We start from the raw sequence: 22,713 nt of genomic DNA, 5'->3' as shown, positions 1-22,713 counted from the left end.
CTTAGATTAAATTCTGTAATTACAGCCACATTAGCTCCACAAATGAGACACACGGGTTCAGTAAACATATACTCAGCCTCCCATCGTTTTTATAGGCTCTATTTTCAGAATCAACTTTTCTCTTCAGCATCGTGTGAGCTAGCTTCGCAATAACTTGCAGCATCATAAGCTAGACTTGATTAACGCGTAAGTGTTCGCAAGGCAGCTGAAGCGCTGCATTATGGGATCTGTAGTTTATTGTGTTACCAGCGCTTCATATACCCGGCCATTAATAACAATAATACAGTATATAAAATGATCTCGGGCCGGATATAATTACATGCGGGCGGATGTGGCCCGCGACCCTTGAGTTTGACACATATGGACTAAATAGAACTTGAAAAGATATATTTTTTCAAATGTGATCGCAATTCAGATAGAGTTGACGCACTACAGCCTGCATGCCTCAATAAGTCATCCTCCCTGCTCTTACTTTTTACCGCTCATCTAATGAATACACTGAGTATGGCTTTACCAAAACAATCATTGATGGCTAATAAAGTATCCATTATTCGAGTATGTAGATCGGGATATATATATACATATATATATACCCGCGTATCAGCGAAAAGTAGTGTGTTAAAAAGCTAGAAAAGAAAAGGGAACATTTTAAAAATAACGTAACATGACTGTCAATATACAGTATTTGTTTTGTGAGTGTTACTGAGTGTTGCTGTCATCAAGGATTTGATTATCATTATTTCTTTCAATCAGGTTCGTATTTGTAGGATGTGTTGTGTTCAAGTTACATTCCGTGTTTGTCAATCGCTGTAAAGATGACAGGTTTCATTCATCGATTCGCTTTCTTACTGCATCAATAAACAGCTCGTCTTCTTCTTTATCTGAGACCTGACACACTGCATGCATGGGTTTTTTACACTGTCTTCCTTTAGCGGGACATTGACTTTTTCCAACGTGTGCTTTGCTTCCGCAGTAGCTGGATTTATGAATATGCTTGTATATATCAGACGCTTCATATTTTTTGCTGCCTTTTCAATTGTGTAATTCGTTTTTTCTTCAGCGCTTTTGGAACTGTTGCTTTATCTGTGCACTGCGCCAGTTCACGTGAGCCTCGGTGTACATGCATCGAAGGTTCCCAGCTGTGCTGGTGCCATCTCGTGCTATGTCCATGGCTGTATTTAATGTTACCTTAGTCCTGGCACTTAAAACTTTCTCTCGCAGTTTCTGAGTTTGTGCCAAACACCACCCTGACCATCTCATCTTCCTCTGCATAAGCACAGTCCTTCACCCGTGAATATTTAGTGGAGTTTGCTATTGATTGCCGCTGACGGACGGCCTTATATGGGCAGGCACTAAATTACAAACGCCAGCGCAGCCTGTCTATGAACTTAATTTAAAGTGTAGGTTTACATCGTGCTTTGTTTCAAGTAGCAGAACTCATGAATATGGTTGTATATGTCACTCGCTCGCTTCTTATTGTTTCGCTGCCTTCTCAATTATATCATGGATGTTTTCTTCAGCGCTTTTGGAGGTCTTCCTGGTTTTCTATGTACTGCGTGATTACGTGGGAGGCGTGATGATGTCACACTAAACTCCCCCCACGGCGTTCAAGCTCATCTCCATTACAGTAAATGGAGAAAACAGCTTCCAGTTATGACCATTACGCGTAGAATTTCGAATGAAACCTGCCCAACTTTTGTAAGGAAGCTGTAAGGAATGAACCTGCCAAATTTCAGCCTTCCACCCACACGGGTAGTTGGAGAATTAGTGATGAGTGAGTGAGTGAGTGAGTGAGTGCTTTGCCTTTTATTAGTATAGATATATATATATATATATATAGATATATATATGCCAGCAACACTCATGACAATGACAAAACAATTACATTGTCAATCATGTTACATTATTATTAAAATGTTTCCTTTTCTTTTTCATTACTTATTTAACACACAACTTCTCTGCTGCAAAGCGCGGGTATTTTGCTATATATGCATATGTATATATGTGTATATGTATATATATATGTATATGTATATATATGCATATATATGTATATGTATATATACTGTATATATGTATGTGTGTGTGTCTGTGTATGTGTGTGTGTCTGTGTCTATATATATGACACCAACACTCATATCAGTGACAAAACAATTACATTAACAATCATCTTACGTTATTTTTAAAATGTTTCCTTTTCTTTTTTCATAACTTCTTTAACATACTACTTTGCCGCTGCGAAGCGTGGGTATTCTGCTATATACTAATAAAAGGCAAAGCCCTGACTGACTGACTGACTGTCTGGACTCACCCACTCACTCACTCACTCACCACTAATTCTCCAACTTCCCATGTAGGTAGAAAGTTGAAATTTGGCAGGCTTATTCCTTACAGCTTACTTAAAAAAGTTAAGAAGGTTCATTTCGAAATTCTACACGCAACGGTCATAACGGTCGACAACGTCCACCATGTTGAACTTTCTTATTTATGGCCCCATCTTCACGAAATTTGGTAGGTGGCTTCCCTGTGCTAAACGAAACCGATGTACTTACTTATTTCGGTGGTATGACGCCACCGTCGGCCGCCATATTGAATTTTCCAAACATCACTAATTCTCCAACTTCCCGTGTAGGTAGAAGGCTGAAATTTGACAGGCCTATTCCTTACAGCTTACTTACAAAAGTTAACCGGGTTTCATTTCGAAATTCTACGCGTAACAGTCATAACGTTCAACAACGTCCACCATATTGAACTTTCTTATTCATAGCTCCATCTTCACGAAATTTGGTAGGCGGCTTTCCTGCGCTAACCGAAACCAATGTACATACTTATTTCGGTGTTATGACGCCACTGTCGGCCGCCATATTGAACTTTTCAACAGTCTTTGTTACTTATGGGCCCATCTTCAAGAAATTTGGTACATGGGTTCCCAACGCTAATCTAATCCTACTTACGCATATATATATCGCCCATAGCTTGCCGCCGGTCACCGTGTCAGGTGGCGCTGGTCCCCATCCCAACGCCTCCCACGCTGTTGGCTGCCTGCCTATATAAGACCGTCGCGCCGGTCTCTACATTCCCTTCCTTGCTTCGCCACGGGATTCACGTCTCCCTACTGATAACTACAGCCTTTTTGTTTAATCCACGGCTTCTCCGCTGTTTTATTGTTTGTTTATAACAATTATAGTTATTGTATAGGTATTTTAGACTTACATTGCTCAGGTACCCATTTCCTTTATCATTCCAACCCCCATTACCATGTCTATCGAGATGATCACTATCGATCAAAGAACTGTCACTTACCGAGTGGTTTCCATGCCCGGAGATGGCACCTACCTTTTCCATTCTCTTTGTTACATATTGCACGGCCATATCAGGCTCACTCTTGATATCCGGAGGAACATTGTGTCTTATGTATTGAATGACTGGGACAGGTTCAAGGTGTGAACTGATGACGGTACAGGAGATAATTATGCTACACAGGAGCACTATAAGTGTGAAATGCTTAAGCCCTTCACCTATGGTTCTGCATGTGAGTTAATGGCTGCTGCTGAATTGTTCGGTTGTCGCTTTCAAATGTACTGAAATGGCCAAATATTTTACACCTTTCGACAACCGTCAATGCCTCTTAAACATCGATTCACAGGTGACGATTTCAGTAGTGGACACTTTGATGTTTATGAATGTTTAAACTCTCAAAAGCTGGATGTGATTTTATCGATGAAACCGTTTGTGTGCTTACAACGCTTGACAGATGCCGAATGTCACTTCAACACAACAAATCTTGCAAATACTGTCGTAATTGAAACAAACCATGAAACTCAAACTGATTATGACAGCAGCAATCCAAGCTGTGAGATTTGAGACAAGATTACTGTTCACATGGCCAACTGTAAGTTACATGCTCAAGAGTAAGCTCAGCGCACAACTTGGTCATGTTACAACCGGAGGGCCGAACTGACAACATGGTATACAAAGAGATCCTTAACAAATAATTATTGGTATATAATTTCCCTAAGTTTAAAAAGGTTTACTTTTCTTCTTAATAAAAATTTTAATGCAGAAGCGCGGGTATTTTGCTAGTATATATATATATATATATATATATATATATATATATATATATATACACACACATATACACACACAGTGGAACCTCGGGTAACGAACGTCCCGGTTGACGTACAACTCGGTTCACGACCAAAAAGATCGCCAAACTTTTGCCTCGGTTCACAACCACACACTCGGTATACGAACAAGCCAGGTTCCCTTGCCTGCCTGCAAGCTGAGCTGAAAGAGAGAGAGAGAAAGAATGAGCGAGCACGTGCCTGCTGGGAAGGGGGAGGAGGAGATTGCTGCACGTGTTTGCTGAACAAGCCAGTTTCCCTTGCGTCCTCAGTTGAGAGAGAGAGAGAGAGAGAAAGAGCGGCGAGCACGCCCTGCTGGGAAGGGGAGGAGGAGATTGCTGCACGTGTTTGCCTGCCTATCTGTAGGCTGTAGTGCAAGCGAAACCATCCCCCTCCCCCCACTGGCAGCCTGAGAGAGAAAGAGAGCTGCCATGCCTTTTCATTTAAGCAAAGCCGCTCCTTGTTCATTGTTTTCAATAAGACGTGCACTCTCTTTGTGCTCTACAGTATTTCGTGTGCTTTTGCAGTTAACTATGGCTTCTAAGCAAGTGGAGAGTGGTCAGAAGAAAGTTTTGAAGAAAATTGAAATCGAAGTAAAGAAAGAAATTACAAAAGGTGGAAAAATGTTTACCAGTTTACTCATTTACCAATCGGAGAACTCTCGTGCTTTCAAGCAGCATAATGTAAACAAAGACAGACTGCCAGTAATGTGGAGGGTCACAAGAACGTTCTTTTTGGAATGGCTGCATGAGGCTTTCACTCCCACCAGCTAAACAGCTAAAAGCACCAGAAACCCAAGAAATCACAAGAGAGAAAACACCTGAAGGAAAACACTTCATGCCAGAACTCGTTTCATGCAAGGTTAGTTTTCTTGGTGGTTTTTGTATTACGGATTTTTCAAAAGTCATTTTTTTAGTTCATAATGCGATTTGTTGCAATGTTATTTTTCTCTTTTTTCAAATGTTCGCTTTTTTCCTTGTGCTTAAAACTCATGAAAGGTTTACAGATGGAGTTTTTCATAGCGCGATTAGGTGCGATGTTACATTTCTCTTTTCAAATGTTCGCTTTTTCCTTGTGCTTAAAACTCATTAAAAATGTTTACATGGAGGACTTCATCGTGTGATTTGTTGCAATGTTACTTTTTTGGTTGCTTGCGAGTTGGTTTTTAAATGAAGTTCGGATTTGTGCGATGTTTTTTTCTGCTGTGCTTAAAACTCATTTTAAAAACATTGTTAACAGCGATCAGGCTTTAGGTTTAATAGCGTGATCTCCTGCAATCTGACTTTTTTGTTTGCTTGTGAGTTGGATTTTGCAAGCGCTTCGGATTTGTTCCTTTTTTTTCTGCTGTGCTTAAAACTCATTTTAAAAAAAATGCTGCGCAAGCACGTGCTGCAGAGAGATTAGAGAGCACTAGCGAGCAAGCGCAGAGAGAACTTTTGTTTGCTTGTGAGTTGGTTTTTGCAAGCGCTTCGGATTTGTTACTTTTTTTTCTGCTGTGCTTAAAACTTTTGAACAACATTGAGGGAGGCAGGTAGGGAGGGAGGGGCTTTGGTGGTGTGTTTGCTACAGAGAGAGAGCGCGAGCGAGCCAGCTCGTGTAGCTGATCAGGGAGCCTGGGTGTTTTGTGTCACTGTTATTCAATGTTTTTACATTAGTTTACTATTACACTGTGGATTCTATGGTTTAATTAACTATATTTGTGCTTAATCTTTACATACAGTTTGTACGGTCTGGAACGGATAAATTGTATTTACATACAGTTCTATGGGGAAAACTGCTTCGGTTCACGACCAAAGTTCTGGAACGAATTATGGTTGTGAACCGAGGTTCCACTGTGTATTATATATATATATATATATACACACACACACACACACATATTCCCCCGGAATATACACAATAGGGGCTTCCCGGCCGGGCATGGGATCCGGCTGTCCATCACAATCTATCTATCTATCTATCAATATATATACAGTATATCTATACAGTATATATATATATATATATATATATATATATATATATATATATACTGAACCCGTCCCGGACACAGACAGACGGACATATTGATTTCCAACACCACACGTTTATTTTTCACAAATATTTACAAGTTAAATGTCACTAAGACACAGTCCATGCACAAACACAAACCCTACACACAGTCCTGGCCACTCAATGCCTTCTTCTCCGGGCCGCCTCCAATCTCCTCTCGTGCATCGTCCTTCTTCCACCCGACTCCAGCCTCGACTAACGAGAGACAGCCCCTTTTACTCATGTCCCGGATGAGCTCCAGGTGTTCCCGACACTCCCCCGGCTGTTCTCCCGGTGTCCTTTTTAATCTTCTACCCAGCATATACATACACACACATTTTAATATATATATATATATATATATATATATATATATATATATATATACATACACACAGTAATACCTCCTCGATTGCGGGGGTTGTGTTCCAGACCCCCCCGCGATAGGTGAAAATCCGCGAAGTAGAAACCATGTTTGAATGGTTATTTTTATATATTTTAGGCCCTTATAAACTCTCCCACACCGTTTAAAAATTTTCCTCGCAGAGTTATACAGTATAATGCCTTTGTATTCGCTTAGATATTAGGTAAGATTCATTGAAATTATGTTTATAAACACACTGTTTATATACAGTAAAACCTAAATATTATTTTAAAGATATTGAGTGTCTCCGATATCACATATGTTACAGCCATTACGATAGACAGGCCACCAGCAATAAATACGTACCATGCAAGAAAAATAGTATACAGTAAATGTGTGTACAGTGACACTAAACGTACATACATGTACTAAGTACTGTAAGTTAGAAAATTAATTATGGTTACTCACCAACAATGAGACGATGACTTGTCTGTTAACAATGAGTTTAATTTTACTGCAAAACAAAGGAGAGCGTTTCAGCTCTTCCAAAGGAGCCACTTCAGGCGATTGTGTAGCACTGCCGTTGTTCTTCTTCTGGCAGTCTTCAATCCAAATCCCTAAAGCAGATTCCATCCAGACTACTGCCTTATTACATCCACTTACAACTCGTTTTGCACTCTGGTTAAAAGGCCACTGCGGCTGTAGATCTTATATTCCATTCCTACTTTTTAAATAAAAAGAACTGTAGCCTTCAACAAATCCAAAACGTTTACATTTTCGGCAATCGTTAACATCTTCCGTTTGCGCTTGAGCACGGCCCCTGAAGCAGTAGCAGATCGTTTTGGGAGCCGTAATGAAGGGCTTGACTATACACAAAGATAAACACAAAAGAGCACAACTCTTTACACAGTGAAACACGATGCTGAATGAGCGAGACAAGAGTTACTGGGTAACACTGCATTCAGCACGCAGGAACTTAACTGCGTGCTCTGATTGGTTAGCTTCTCAGTCATCCGCCAATAGCGTCCCTTTTATGAAATCAACTGGGCAAACCAAATGAGGAAGCATAAACAGGAAGTAAAAAGACACATTATCCGCAGAACCCGCGAAGCAGCGAAAAATCTGCGTTATATATTTAGTTATGCTTTTATATAAAATCCGTGATAGAGTGAAGCCGCGAAAGTCGAAGCGCAATATAAAGAGCGATTACTGTATATATATATATATATATATATATATACACACACACACTCACCTAAAGGATTATTAGGAACACCATACTAATACGGTGTTTGACCCCCTTTTGCCTTCAGAACTGCCTTAATTCTATGTGGCATTGATTCAACAAGGTGCTGAAAGCATTCTTTAGAAATGTTGGCCCATATTGATAGGATAGCATCTTGCAGTTGATGGAGATTTGTGGGATGCACATCCAGGGCACGAAGCACCTGTTCCACCACATCCCAAAGATGCTCTATTGGGTTGAGACCTGGTGACTGTGGGGGCCATTTTAGTACAGTGAACTCATTGTCATGTTCAAGAAACCAATTTGAAATGTTTCGAGCTTTGTGACATGGTGCATTATCCTGCTGGAAGTAGCCATCAGAGGATGGGTACATGGTGGTCATGAAAGGATGGACATGGTCAGAAACAATGCTCAGGTAGCCCGTGGCATTTAAACGATGCCAATTGGCACTAAGGGGCCTAAAGTGTGCCAAGAAAACATCCCCCACACCATTACACCACCACCACCAGCCTGCACAGTGGTAACAAGGCATGATGGATCCATGTTCTCATTCTGTTTACGCCAAATTCTGACTCTACCATTTGAATGTCTCAACAGAAATCGAGACTCATCAGACCAGGCAACATTTTTCCAGTCTTCAACTGTCCAATTTTGGTGAGCTTGTGCAAATTGTAGCCTCTTTTCCTATTTGTAGTGGAGATGAGTGGTACCCGGTGGGGTCTTCTGCTGTTGTAGCCCATCCGCCTCAAGGTTGTGTGTGTTGTGGCTTCACAAATGCTTTGCTGCATGCCTTGGTTGTAATGAGTGGTTATTTCAGTCAAAGTTGCTCTTCTATCAGCTTGAATCAGTCGGCCCATTCTCCTCTGACCTCTAGCATCAACAAGGCATTTTCCCACAGGACTGCCGCATACTGGATGTTTTTCCCTTTTTACACCATTCTTTTTAACCCTTGAAATGGTTGTGCGTGAAAATCCCAGTGACTGGGCAGATTGTGAAATACTCAGACCGGCCCGTATGGCACCAACAACCATGCCACGCTCAAAATTGCTTAAATCACCTTTCTTTCTGACATTCAGTTTGGAGTTCAGGAGATTGTCTTGACCAGGACCACACCCCTAAATGCATTGAAGCAATTGCCATGTGATTGGTTGATTAGATAATTGCATTAATGAGAAATTGAACAGGTGTTCCTAATAATCCTTTATGTGAGTGTGTATATATATATATATATATATATATATATATATATATATATATATATATACACACACACACACACACACACACACACACATATATATATATATATATATATAGGGAAAGATGAATGCGGCCAAGTACAGGGATATCCTGGACAAAACCCTTCTCTAGAGTGCTAAGGACCTCAGACTGGGCCGAAGGTTTATCTTCCAACAAGACAATGACCCTAAGCACACAGCTAAAATAACGAAGGAGTGGCTTCACGACAACTCTGTGACTGTTCTTGAATGGCCCAGCCAGAGCCCTGACTTAAACCCAATTTAGCATCTCTGGAGAGACCTAAAAATGGCTGTCCACCAATGTTTAAAATCCAACCTGACAGAACTGACTTTGTCATGATATTCTAATTTTATGACCGGCACCTGTATATACACACATATACATATACATACACAGTCTACCCTCGTTTTTCCAGACTCTGCCGCGATAAATGAATTTCAACAAAGTAGGATTCTTTATTTATAAATCGAACATTTTTGAAGTTAGAGCATAGAAAACCTGTTTCTGACCTTCTAAATACATTTTCTAACATTATTAGAGCCCTCTAGACATGAAATAACAACCTTTAGTCAAATGTTTAAACTGTGCTCCATGACAAGACAGAGATGACAGTTCTGTCTCACAATTAAAAGAATGCAAACTTATCTTTCTCTTCAAAAGAGTGTGCATCAGGAGCAGAGAATGTCAGAGAGAGAGAGAGAGAAAGAGAGCGAGAAAAGCAAACAATCAAATATCAATAGGGCTGTTTGGGCTTTTAAGTGTGCAAGGCACTGCCGGACAAAGCAGCTGCAAGGAAGGTAGCAATGTGAAGGTAATCTTTCAGCATTTTTTAAGAGTGTCCTAATAGGCAAACAGCCTCTGTGTAAAAAGCCCCTCTGCTCACACCCCCTCCGTCAGGAGCAGAGAATGTCAGAGAGGGAGAGACACAGAGACAAGCAAACAATCAAAAATCAATATGTGCTGTTTGGGTACTGCGTTCAGTCAGTTCACATGAGCTGCTCTCTTGTGTGATGTTGCGATGTCCACGGCTTTATTTAATGTTAGCTAAGATCTGGCACTTAAAAGTTTCTCACTACAGCAATTTTAACTCCGTTACAAAGTGATTCAAAGTCTCGTTTATACCTCGTGTCTTCTCATTAAACTTGTATCTTATGAATAAAGTATTCGACGAAGGCATGACACACGGCAGCAGGAGTGTGTCCATAAACTTAATTTAAACTTACAGTTTACACCGTGCTTTGTTTCCACAGTAGCTGCACTTATAAATGATCTTGTATGCGTTTTTCTTCAGTGCACTTTGGAGCTCTTCCTTGTTTTCTACGTAATGCGTTCACAGTCAGTTCACGTGATTACGTGGGAGGCGTGATGATGTGACACGCAACTCCGGCCCCCACGGCCATCGAGCTAAAGTCCATTACAGTATATGGAGAAAAATAGGTTCCAGTATTGACCATTACGCGTAGAATGAAACCTGCCCAACTTTTGTAAGTAAGCTGTAAGGAATGAGCCTGCCAAATTTCAGCCTTCTACCTACACAGGAAGCTGGAGAATTAGTGATGAGTGAGTGAGTGAGTCAGTCAGTGAAGGGGCCACCGATTCTTTCTCTGCCCAGAGCCACTACAAGCTTAGAGCCGCCCATGAGTACTACTGCAATAAATAATTTCATCGAATGTCGCACACAATCACTGCGCCGTGAAACCCATTAATAATAACGTGCTTTAACTCCAATCATCATGAAAATGATATCACATATACATCTCAGTATTTTAGTTATTCAGAGTGCTGTAATATCAAGAATGTAATGGATTCTGTGTCCAGTCGGAGGAAAAGAGCCAGTTTAAGAAGCAAGTAGTGATTCACACACATAGAAGAACACATACAAAACAAAGCATTTAACATGCTACTTTAATTACGATGTGATTTGAGAAACCAGTTAAGTAAACAATTTTAAGATAACGTTTCTGATGTTCTACTTTAATGACAAAATAAACTACATAATTAAAGTGGAAATTTAGAGATTGAAGTTGACATTTCGTGCTTTTTCCCCCACTGTGTGCCTTTTTTTTCTCTTTATTCTAATAAGCCTTCATATGACGCTCAGATGGTGGGCTACAACTCGCCTTTTCACGGCGACTGATATCTGAGCTTTCAAGTTTCTCCAACACGCGATGTCACTCGATCAACTTCCTTTTGTTGATTATACCATGGTTTAATTAAACAAATAATAAGTTTTTCCTTTGCCTCCACTTGGTATTCGCTGAAATTCTTATATTTTCCCCCGTGCTTTTCCCATTGTCTTTTCACAGATGGCTGAGCTTAAGGGCGATTTATATTGATTTGCATATTGAAAGAGGCGTAATTCTGGGAGGAGTTGGGACGAGAAATAAGGCGCATGCACGGTTACTTTTCATGCTGACCGGGATTTATGTAACGGAAGAACGTTGAAGTTGGAGTACGCATTTACGATCCCTCCAAGACGTGCATGCTTTGATGTTTAATGAATGGTTCGAAGTGGTGAAGCAAAACGCCAACATACAAATACATTCGTGGTACTTTTATATTCAAGCGTTGCATATTATTCCCAACGTAATAACACAATACATTTTAAAAGTCTCACATGCCATCTTCTGTGCATCTTTTTTTTTGCACCTTCACAACAGCATCAGAATTTACGGCAGTGTATTTGAACCACAGAAAAAAAAATTGAGGACATTGTGAAAAGGTCTGTTTTGTGATTAAAGTGAAAAGTTCAGCTTTAATCTCGAAATGTCCACTTTAACCTCATAGTTTACTTTATCATTAAAGTAGACGTCATCTTACAACCAAACCAGTTGTTTATCACTACGTGTTTATGGGGCTTCCTCCTGACCAGCAGCAGATCACCACACAGAACACATTAAATTTATGATATTCCAACTCTCTGCATATTTAGTATTCTTAGATTTTTATTTGATATCACTTTCATGATGAGAGGCATTAAAGCAGGGGTGCCCAATGCGTCGATCGCGAGGTAGATCGTAAAGGTAGTGCAGGTAGATTGTGTTGCATTCAAAAAAAAATTTTTTAAACATTAGTCTATCATATATCCTCCCTATGGCATTTGCCACTTGATTGACATACAGGGTGGCCAGTCTGAGATCTCTTGTCTTCTAACACACTGGTCATCCCACACACACGATCAAACGTGCAAGCTACTGCAAAACTCCGGCTGTGATCTAGTTAGCTTTCCAATTTATATTGACTAAAGAAGGGATTTAAAAAAAATGTTTGGGGAGGGTATGGGCTTGATGTGGAATTGGAAGTGGATTTTTTTCTCACAACATCACAATCGAAGTGCGTTTGTCTGATCTGTCAATCTATCACTGCTATTCCAAAGAAGGAAAAATGTGGAAAGGCATTTTCGAACTGTTCATAAAAACTACGAAACTGACGTCCTTCCAAAATGCAATCTGAGAAAGAGAAAAGAAAGGGAACTAAAATCGCAGTTAATTGGACAGCCGTCATTTTTCACTCAGCTAAATTCAAAACCTCCTTGACTGCATTATTCACCTGTACTTATTTATGTGAGTCAGCCTTTTCCCACAAGACGATTGATTATTAAATCCAAATACTGTAGTGACCATAAATGTATCAAATTGTTATTGTGCCATAAAGGTTATTCAGTTATGCAAGGTACGACAACTTACATTTTATGTATAAAGTATATTCAGTATATATATAAAATTTTTAATGTAGGCAGATCATTTCGACCTGGTCACCTTAAATAGTAGCTCGCTAGCCAAACAAGTGTGGGCACCCCTGCATTAAAGTATATATGTTACATTTTACAGATAAATTGTTAATTTGTTTAAATAATGAACTAGCCAACCCGCGGCGTACCATACGCATAATCATGCTGGTTTATTAATGATTTTTAAGCAAAGGGAGAAAATTAACATTTGAAAAAATCGGTAATGTACTAAATCAGCAAGAAAAGCAACATTGTAACAATGCACGGAACGAATCAACACACAATCGTCCGTGACTGAAAACTGGCGGACCGCCATCGCACCGTCTCCTACCAGATGGAGGGATGGGGGTGCACAGCGCTCAGTCGCGGAGTGTGGAATGGGAGGAGAGGAGAAGGAAGTCCATTCAGCTCCCTCCGTCATGCTAGTCTGCTGATTTCTCATTCAGTATGCACTACCCGCTCATGTGCCCACCTCCAACTCGTCACTTGAGTCGTTGTCGTCTTTACATTATTTTCATTTCCATCAAACGATGTGGCATCCTTTCGTTCCTAACACATTACCCAGTCTATATCAGTATAGATATCCAGGAGGATTTATTTTTCCCATTGAGATCTGATGTGTTTTCAAAGTGTTCCTTTAATTTTTTTGAGCAGTTTATATATATATATATATATATATATATATATATATATATATATATATATATATATATATATATATATATAGAGAGAGAGAGAGAGAGATAGATACTGTTAATAATTATACATACTGCATGGGGGCGGCACAGTGGCAGAACGGTAGTGCTGCTGTCTCGCAGGAAGCCACGTCACTGGTTTTCCCTGCCTGGAGATGGCATGTTTTCCTGGTGGGTTTCCACAGTGTGCTCCATTTTCCTTCTAAAGACATGAAGGTTTGGGGATTTGGCGACACTAAAATGATGCTAGTGTATGTGTATGCCTGTGTTCAGCTTTCGATGAGCTAATACCCCATCCAGGGATTTTGTATCCTGATGGATATAATCATTAAACACAATTTTCACAGATATTGTGGCAAGGTGTCTTCGAAATTAAATGGATGTTTCGGGCAATACACAACACACTGAAACCAAACGTCTTCTCACGATGGTGATCATTTTGCATGCTCACCTGGTGGAATCTTCCAAATTTACGTAAAGTACGCACGCAAATATAAACAGTACAAATCTTGTGTAGCAGTAGTGTCCACAGGAGCACGCATCGCGTGAAGTATAAACCTAACCTTAGGCGCCTTACTTTTCAGCTGACGATCTTGACTAGGGCTTATTTTTGGGGTAGGGCTTATATTACAGAGCAGCCTGAAAGTCATGCTAGGGCTCATTTTTGGAGTACAGTTGTGCTTGAAAGTTTGTAAACCATTTAGAATGTTCTATATTTCTGCATACATATGACCTAAAATCATCATCAGATTTTCACTCAAGTCCTAAAAGTAGATAAAAAGAAACCTGTTAAACAAATGAGACAAAAATATTATACTTGGTCATTTATTTATTAAGGAAAATGATTGAATATTACATATTTGTGAGTGGCAAAAGTATGTGAACCTTTGCTTTCAGTATCCGATGTCGCCCCCCTTTACAGCAATAACTGCAACTAAACGTTTCCGGTAACTTTTGATCATTCCTGCACATCGGCTTGGAGGAATTTTAGCCCATTCCTCCGTACAGAACAGCTTCAACTCAGGGATGTTGGCGGGTTTCCTCAACTGCTCACTTCAGGTCCTTCCACAACATTTCGATTGGATTAAGGTCAAGACTTTGACTTGGCCATTCCAAAACTTTATTCTTCTTTAACCATTCTTTGGTAGAACGACTTGTGTACTTAGGGTAGTTGTCTTGCTGCATGACCCACCTTCTCTTGAGATTCAGTTCATGGACAGTTTTCCTGGCATTTTCCTTTAGAATTCTCTGATATAATTCAGAATTCATTGTTCCATCAATGAAGGCAAGCCATCCTGGCCCAGATGCAGCAAAACAGGCCCAAACCATGATACTACCAACGTCATGTTTCACAGACGGGATAAGGTTCTTATGCTGGAATGCAGTGTTTTTCTTTCCCCAAACATAACGCTTTTCATTTAAACCAAAAAATTCTATTTTGGTCTAATCCATCCACAAAACATTCTTTCAATAGCCTTCTGGTTTGTCCACGTGATCTTTAGCAAACTGCAGTTGAACAGCAATGTTTTTTTTGGAGAGCAGTGGCTTTCTCCTTGCAACCCTGCCATTCACACCATTGTTTTTCAGTGTTCTCCTGATGGTGGACTCATGAACATGAACATTAACCAATGTGAGAGAGGCCTTCCGTTGCTTAGAAGTTACCCTAGGGTCCTTTGTGACCTCGCCGACTATTACACGCCTTGCTCTTGGAGTGATCTTTGTTGGTCGACCACTCCTGGGGAGGGTAACAATGGTCTTGAATTTCCTCCATTTGTATACAATCTGTCTGACTGTGGATTGGTGGAGTCCATACTCTTTAGAGATGGTTTTATAACCTTTTCCAGCCTGATGAGCTTCAACAACTCTTTTTCTGAGGTCCTCAGAAATCTCATTTATTCGTGCCATGATACACTTCTACAAACATGTGTTGTGAACAGCAGACTTTGATAGATCCCTGTTCTTTAAATAACACAGGGTGCCCACTCACATCTGATTGTTATCCCATTGATTGAAAACACGTGACTCTAATTTCACCTTCACCTAAAGGATCACATACTTTTGCCACTCACAAATATGTAATACTCTATCATTTTCCTCAATAAACAAATGACCAAGTATAATATTTTTGTCTCATTTGTTTAACTGGTTTCTCTTCATCTACTTTAAGGACTTGAGTGAAAATCTGATGTTTTAGGTATTTATTTATGCAGAAATATAGAAAATTCTAAAGGGTTCACAAACTTTCAAGCACAACTGTAGGTCCTATTTTCTGAAAAATACGGTAGTAAATTTAAAGAACTGTCCTATCAACATTTTTCTAAAGGGGCTTTATCCATTGCTGGGACATAACGAGATGGAGGCTATTCTGGATGAGATGGATACTACAGGGCAGACTCACAAACATAAACAGATCCACGATCAAACATATAGTATAAAATTTACAATGGTCCTAGGATACATTTGGGATTGAGAAGTAAGCTGAAACACGGTATTTAGACTAAACCTACAAAGACTGGATGAGAATGTGGCAATTCCTCACAGAAAGAAATCTGGCCAGAAGTTATTTTCAGGCAGTTGCAGGTATCAGGCAGCAGCAGAATCTACAGTATAAACATCTGTTCTTAATGCAAAGAGCACACTGTATAATAAAAAAAGTGTAATTCACTGTTCTATGACATGACATGGGTGTTTTGCCAGTTTAACAAATTATTTCAACAGTGACTACAGCAATGTATTCCTACACATTAAAACTTGGATAAATAAAATGGCAATAAATGTGAAAGCAAGTACAAATAGAGCAGATTATGCTATACTTAGTATAGCTCACTAATATCACTTACTACATTTCACATTCAGCCTGTACAAAACCAATCCCACATTTGATAATTTTATAAATAAATGTGTGTGTTCCATTGTGTTGTACTGTATAGAGTTACTCCTTCAATAACAGAACCTGATTGACTAAAGAAAGAGGAAACCTCTGAAAGTTGTAGGATTATTGTCAGTATCAATGTACAGTAATGCTCATAAGATAGATACATGGTTATCTTTCCTTTGACAACAATACCCCCAACAACGGAAACATTTCTCTCACTTGGCTTAATCTAACCAAATGCATAAAAGTTTAGTTTAAAATGGACATTTTTTTAAGTCAGTCTTTTGTGTTGGATCACCTGACCTAGCTTTCAAAAATAAAACTCTATAGTTTTACACATAACCTCATAAATGTAATCTACAGCCACAATGATGTAAACCTGACCAAAGCTGCCAGTAAGGAAGTGAAAGTTTACATTAGCAAAGACCTGACTTGGCTTACCAAATGTAAGCTGCCACTAATTGGAAAGGTATGAAGAGCAACCTAAGTACTGTTTATACCAGAGTAATGGTTAAGCATGCATTTTAAATTACATGCACAGCTGAGATACAAAAGAACATTTGTTACATACATATTAGTAAAATAAGACCTAAGCTAAACACAGGGATTATTCTACAGAATGCAAAGACAAATGAGCCTGAAAAAGTGTATTAAAATTGGACATTACATAAATATAGATTAAATGCTTATACATTTTTACATCAAAAATCTAAAAATTAATTACAAAAATAAAGACCGAAAAATAGTACCATACATACTGTATATTTAATATACACATGTAAAAATATATACACTGGCACAGTTAAACAAAATATATAATTAATTACTAAGTTAATTAAGCTAATGGAACCTTCCAAACCAAAGATGAAGGAATTCAAAAACAAGATTATGGGAAACACTATTTTTTCTTGCAGAGCTATATATTTCAAAATTTTGTCACATATTGCTAATTTAAGGAAAAGCACCAGCTTAGGGAGAATAAGACAGTGATAAAAAAAGAAAGAAAGCAAGAAAAACACAGAACACAAGTGAAATTTGAATGATCAGGTTTTCTGGGTAAATTATAGCCCCCACATAATATGGACAAGTAAGCACTGCAAAATTTCTTGCTGCCAAACAATCAACTCTTTCATGTGCTGTTTATTATCGATTGTTTCATGCTTTAAATCAGAGCCGACACTTTGGGATCAGTTTCAATGTTACGCTGTGCCTGTCACTAGTGATTAATTAATCATGCTTAGTGATGCTATCCCAAGACCTTTCAGTACGTGAACACTGACATAATCACTCTGTCGGCCTGCTGGTGTTTTCTTTTTTTTCCTTCTCATTTTTGGCTCTAGCAGAGCTTGTGTCAAGGCTAATGATTTCCAGAGAATTCAAAACCTACTGAGCCCTTAGTCGATCCAGATCTCCAACCTGTTGTTCTTTTGTAGTCTGTAGTGCATATATAAACTACCATCTTAAAAAAGCTGTAAGATTAAAGACAACTGTTGGCAGCGACTCTCAAACAATTTTTAAGGCTGCTTTGTATTAGTTCACCATTATTATCTGCTGTTATACCCCAAAAGCAACACAAACGTTATACACATGTGCCTCAACAACTATACAAAGCAACGAAAAATGCCAACACCTAAGGCAGTGCTCATTGCAACAGATCTGATAAAGGTGACCTCACTCAGCTTCCAACAATACACCAAAAAGCAAGTCCTTTCACTTATAGATGGAAAAGGGATAGTAATTTTTTCTGTTTTTCCATCAAGGCATTTATCCCAACTGCCCCTCTTATAAAGCAGTAAGTGCTTCCATTTCTGCCTTGAATAAACAACTCTGGCACAAGTTGAAAACCTGCTTTTGGATCGATTAGGAATGAATCACTTCTTTTCTTTTATGAGCTTTAGCCAAAGGGAAATTAAGGAACCAAGTTCTGGCATGGGACTGAATTTTGCTGTTCCATAAACTTTTTGGGGGTATGGGTGGTTAACAGATGAAGACACTTTCCCAAAAAAAAATCTCCTAGTCAAACTAAGCTTTACAAAATCCAAGGCTATTTTCTAAAGCATTTTCAAACTTACCTAGAGTGCTGACATGCATCCTCTGCATCTCACTGACCAACTCCTGGTCTTCCCCATTACTATCAATATGTTCTTCAATGATGATGTCTGGACTATACCGCTCATCAGCACTGTTACTATGTTTCATACAGTTCACATTTTCTGCCAGGAGGCTCTGTTTTTTTGTGCCAAGCACAAGCTCGTCTTCTTTATCTAATTTTAAAGTCTGGAAAAAAATTAAAAATTCTTTAACAATAGGAATGAGTAACAGGAGCAAGTGTCACATTCACAAGGTCAAAACAGACAAAAGCACAAAAGCTTCACACTGGGGGCCCCTGATAAAATACTACAGTAGACATAATTTGGCGATGGTCTTGCAAATGGAAGTGCAAATAAAGTAAACATAGAAGTAAACAAAATGACCATGAGGGGAAAAAGCAGATAAGAGATTTTAAAGCATAAGTGCATGACCTTGTGGCTGAGCTCTAAATTTGTTCAAAATACAGTTTATGTACAAGACCAATTCTGTTTATTTATATTATATATATATATATATATATATATATAAATATATAATCTGTGAAGAACTAAATCATGGAGTCCATTTGGTGTGGGACCAGGCCACATTTTTCATATCTAATGAGCGCATGTCATAGCTACAGCTGTCGCTTAGACATATTGTTCAGCCAGGCATGCAAAGTCTTTTAATTTATAAAAGCCAGAGAATATGAGTTTAATAAACATGTTATTGACTAAAAGGGTTTGCACATGCGAAAAACTGAACAAGATGTACATAAAACCAAGAATATTAATATAGGAGTTTAAAGCTGAAAAAGGAACATTCCATGTAGTGACAAGTAGTTTTGGAACTTACAACATATTTTTCTTGCTTAAGAAAACCAAATTGAAATGCAAGAAGAGAAGTTAGAAATAGCCTTTTTTGTAAACATGGACAGAACAATACAACTACTATAGAGCAAAAACATCCATGCAGCTCCCTGGGCTAATCTTTGTTCCATTAACAACCACATCAAATTAATAAATGGCTTCAGCTTAGTCATCCTAAACAAAAATGGTTTCAGTTGTTTTGAAATGAATTCTTGAGCTTTCTACATTCATTTACAGCATACTGGTCCAAATATTCAAACTAGCATGCACTTAAACGTTTAAAAGTCTAACCAAACACAAGTACTGTTAAATTACAGTTATTTGTAGACACAAAACTGCAAAAAAGTCAACATTATATAGTATAAAATCAACATACAGTATAAAAGAGTGCGTGTGTATATATATTTTACATATATATCAACAAATAAAGTTAGTAATTACTTTTACTCATTCAAATCCAATGCCATCTCCATTAACTATAGGGAAAAAAAATCACTCTTCATTCTGTTCAACCATGGCTTGGCTTCATCTCTGCCATTTTAAAATGTATTCTTTTTAAAGTTACTTCAAAAACCTGCTTAACTGTGACTATTGATTGGTATTGTGAACTTAATAATGATATGCAGATGGACAACAGTGGTTTTCTTTCCCCAGAAATGCATGGCTATTCAATGATTAAAAAAAACAAAGATGTAGCATAATCAGTTTATATCAGATTTACTGTCACATGTGGTGTACATAGTAAAATGAAGTGCATGCTTGGCCATGTGAATCATGCCGAGGCACCAACAATAGTACTCAAATCAATGCAAAGATTCCAAAATCATTATTAAAACTCAGTTAAAATTAAAATCAGTCATATGGCAGTTAACAGTCATTAATAAGTGCCATTTACTTACTATGATATAAACTGCTCAAAAAAAATTAAAGGAACACTTTGAAAACAAATCAGATCTCAAAGGGGAAATGCTGAATATCCATACTGATATGGACTGGGTAATGTGTTAGGAACAAAAGGATGCCACATCATTTGATGGAAATGAAAATTATCAACACACAGAGGGCTGAATTCAAAGACACCACGAAAATCAAAGTGAAAAAATGATGCAGCAGGCTAGTCTATTTTGCCAAAATTTCATTGCAGCAACTCAAAAATCATACTCAGTAGTTTGTATGGCCCCCACATGCTTGTATGCAATCCTAACAACGTCAAGAGTCATGCTTCTAATGAGACGATGGATAGTGTCCTGGGGTATCTCCTCCCAGATCTGGACCAGGACATCACTGAGATCCTAGACAGTCTGAGGTGCAACCTGGCAGCGTTGGATGAACACCATGTCCCAGAGGGGTTCTATTGAATTTAGGTCAGGATAGCATGGGGGCCAATCAATGGTATCAATTCCTTCATCCTTCAAGAACTGCCTGCATACTCTCACCACATGAGGCCGGGCATTGTCGTGCCCAGGAAGAACCCAGGACCCACAGCACCAGCATAGGGTCTGAAAATGGATCCAAGGATTTCATCCCGATACCTAATGGAAGTCAAGGTGCCGTTGTCTAGCCTGTAGAGTTCTGTATGCCCCTCCATGGATACGCCTCCCCAGACCATCACTGACCCACCACCAATCCGGTCATGGTGAATGATATTACAGGCAGCATAATGTTCTCCACGGCTTCTCCAGACCCTTTTATGTCTGTCATATGTACTCAGGGTTAACCTGCTCTCATCTCTGAAAAGCACAGGGAGCCAGTGGTGAACCTGCCAGTTCCAATATTCTATGGCAAATGCCAATCGAGCTCCACGGTGCCAGATTGTTTATATATGTGTATATATGTGTGTATATATATATATATATATGTATATATGTATATATGTGTATATATACATATATACATATACATACATTTACATACACATATATATATATATATATATATATATATATATATATATATATATATATATATATATATATATATATATATATACACATATACATATATATATATATATATATATATACACACACACATATACATATATATATATATATACACATATATATACACACATATATATATATATATATATATATATATACACACATATATACATATATATGTATGTATTCTGGCTGAAATCTTGCAGGTCTTGCACAATCCACCTTAGTACTTCAATAAAAACAGAACAGAAATTAATTTGGTTTTCTTTGACCTACCACATGATTACCTTTACACTGGAGTTTAAAATATTTGATTATTTTCATTATAGTATTATTACCTATCCATATTGTGGAATTATCTTTGCTAATATATCTATACAAAATTGCAATGATGAAAGAAAGAATTCCCCAAGAGTGGCAAACTTGGATTGTAGCTCCTATTTTTAAAAAGTAAGAACACAGGGAATATGTTTCAGTTATGGAAACATTACTTTCCCTAGGCTCACTGGAACAGTCTATGCAAAGGTACTGGAATAAAGACTTCAGGCAACAGTTGGACCCAAGATTAATGAGAAGCAATAGCAATTTTGTCATGCCCATGGAAAAGTTAATGTACTCTGTTGTTGCATAGATAAGTCCCACATATTCTGTTATTAAAAATAAAAAAACTGAGAAATCACATGTACATAAGTATTCACAGCCTTTGCGCAATACTTTGTCGATGCACCTTTGGCAGCAATTACAGCCTGAAGTCTTTCTGAATATGATGCCACAAGCTTGGCACACCTATCCTTGGCCAGTTTTGCCCATTCCTCTTTGCAGCAACTCTCAAGCTCCATCACGGTGGATGGGAAGCGCCGGTGCACAGCTATTTTAAGATCTCTCCAGAGGTGTTCAATCGGATTCAAGTCTGGGCTCTGGCTGGGCTACTCAAGGACATTCACACGGTTGTCCTGAAGCCACTCCTTTGATATCTTGGCTGTGTGCTTAGGGTCGTTGTCCTGCTGAAAGACGAACCGTCGCCCCAGTTTGAGGTCAAGAGCACTCTGGAGCAGGTTTTTATCCAGGATGTCTCTGTACATTGCTGCAGTCATCTTTCCCTTTATCCTGACTAGTCTCCCAGTTCCTGCCGCTGAAAAACATCCACACAGCATGATGCTTCCACCGCCATGCTTCACTGTAGGGATGGTATTGGCCTGGTGATGAGCGGTGCCTCGTTTCCTCCAAACGTGACGCCTGGCATTCACACCAAAGAGTTCAATCTTTGTCTCATCAGACCAGAGAATTTTGTTTCCCATGGCCTGAGAGTCCTTCAGGTGCCTTTAGGCAAAATCCAGGCGGGCTGCCATGTGCCTTTTACTAAGGAGTGGCTTCCGTCTGGCCACTCTACTATACAGGCCTGATTGGTGGATTGCTGCAGAGATGGTTGTCCTTCTGGAAGCTTCTCCTCTCTCCTCAGAGGACCTCTGGAGCTCTGACAGAGTGGCCATCGGGTTCTTGGTC

At 38.9% G+C, this 22,713-nt stretch overlaps 1 protein-coding gene across 2 annotated transcripts in view; it reads right to left on the bottom strand.

The window, feature by feature from the left end:
* The window catches only part of dis3l2 (DIS3 like 3'-5' exoribonuclease 2), a 516,063-nt gene that overhangs the window by 343,007 nt on the left and 150,343 nt on the right, over positions 1-22,713 (bottom strand). For both annotated transcript variants that reach the window (XM_039766315.1, XM_039766323.1), the window contains exon 6: positions 18,401-18,605. In XM_039766315.1, coding sequence (XP_039622249.1) covers positions 18,401-18,605 — 205 coding nt within the window. The remainder of the gene's footprint in view (positions 1-18,400; positions 18,606-22,713) is intronic.

Source organism: Polypterus senegalus, chromosome 1 (assembly GCF_016835505.1).
Source record: "Polypterus senegalus isolate Bchr_013 chromosome 1, ASM1683550v1, whole genome shotgun sequence".
In the NCBI taxonomy this organism is placed as follows: domain Eukaryota; kingdom Metazoa; phylum Chordata; class Cladistia; order Polypteriformes; family Polypteridae; genus Polypterus; species Polypterus senegalus.
The sequence above is the reverse complement of the archived record's forward strand: the minus strand, read 5'-3'. Positions and strand labels throughout refer to the sequence as shown.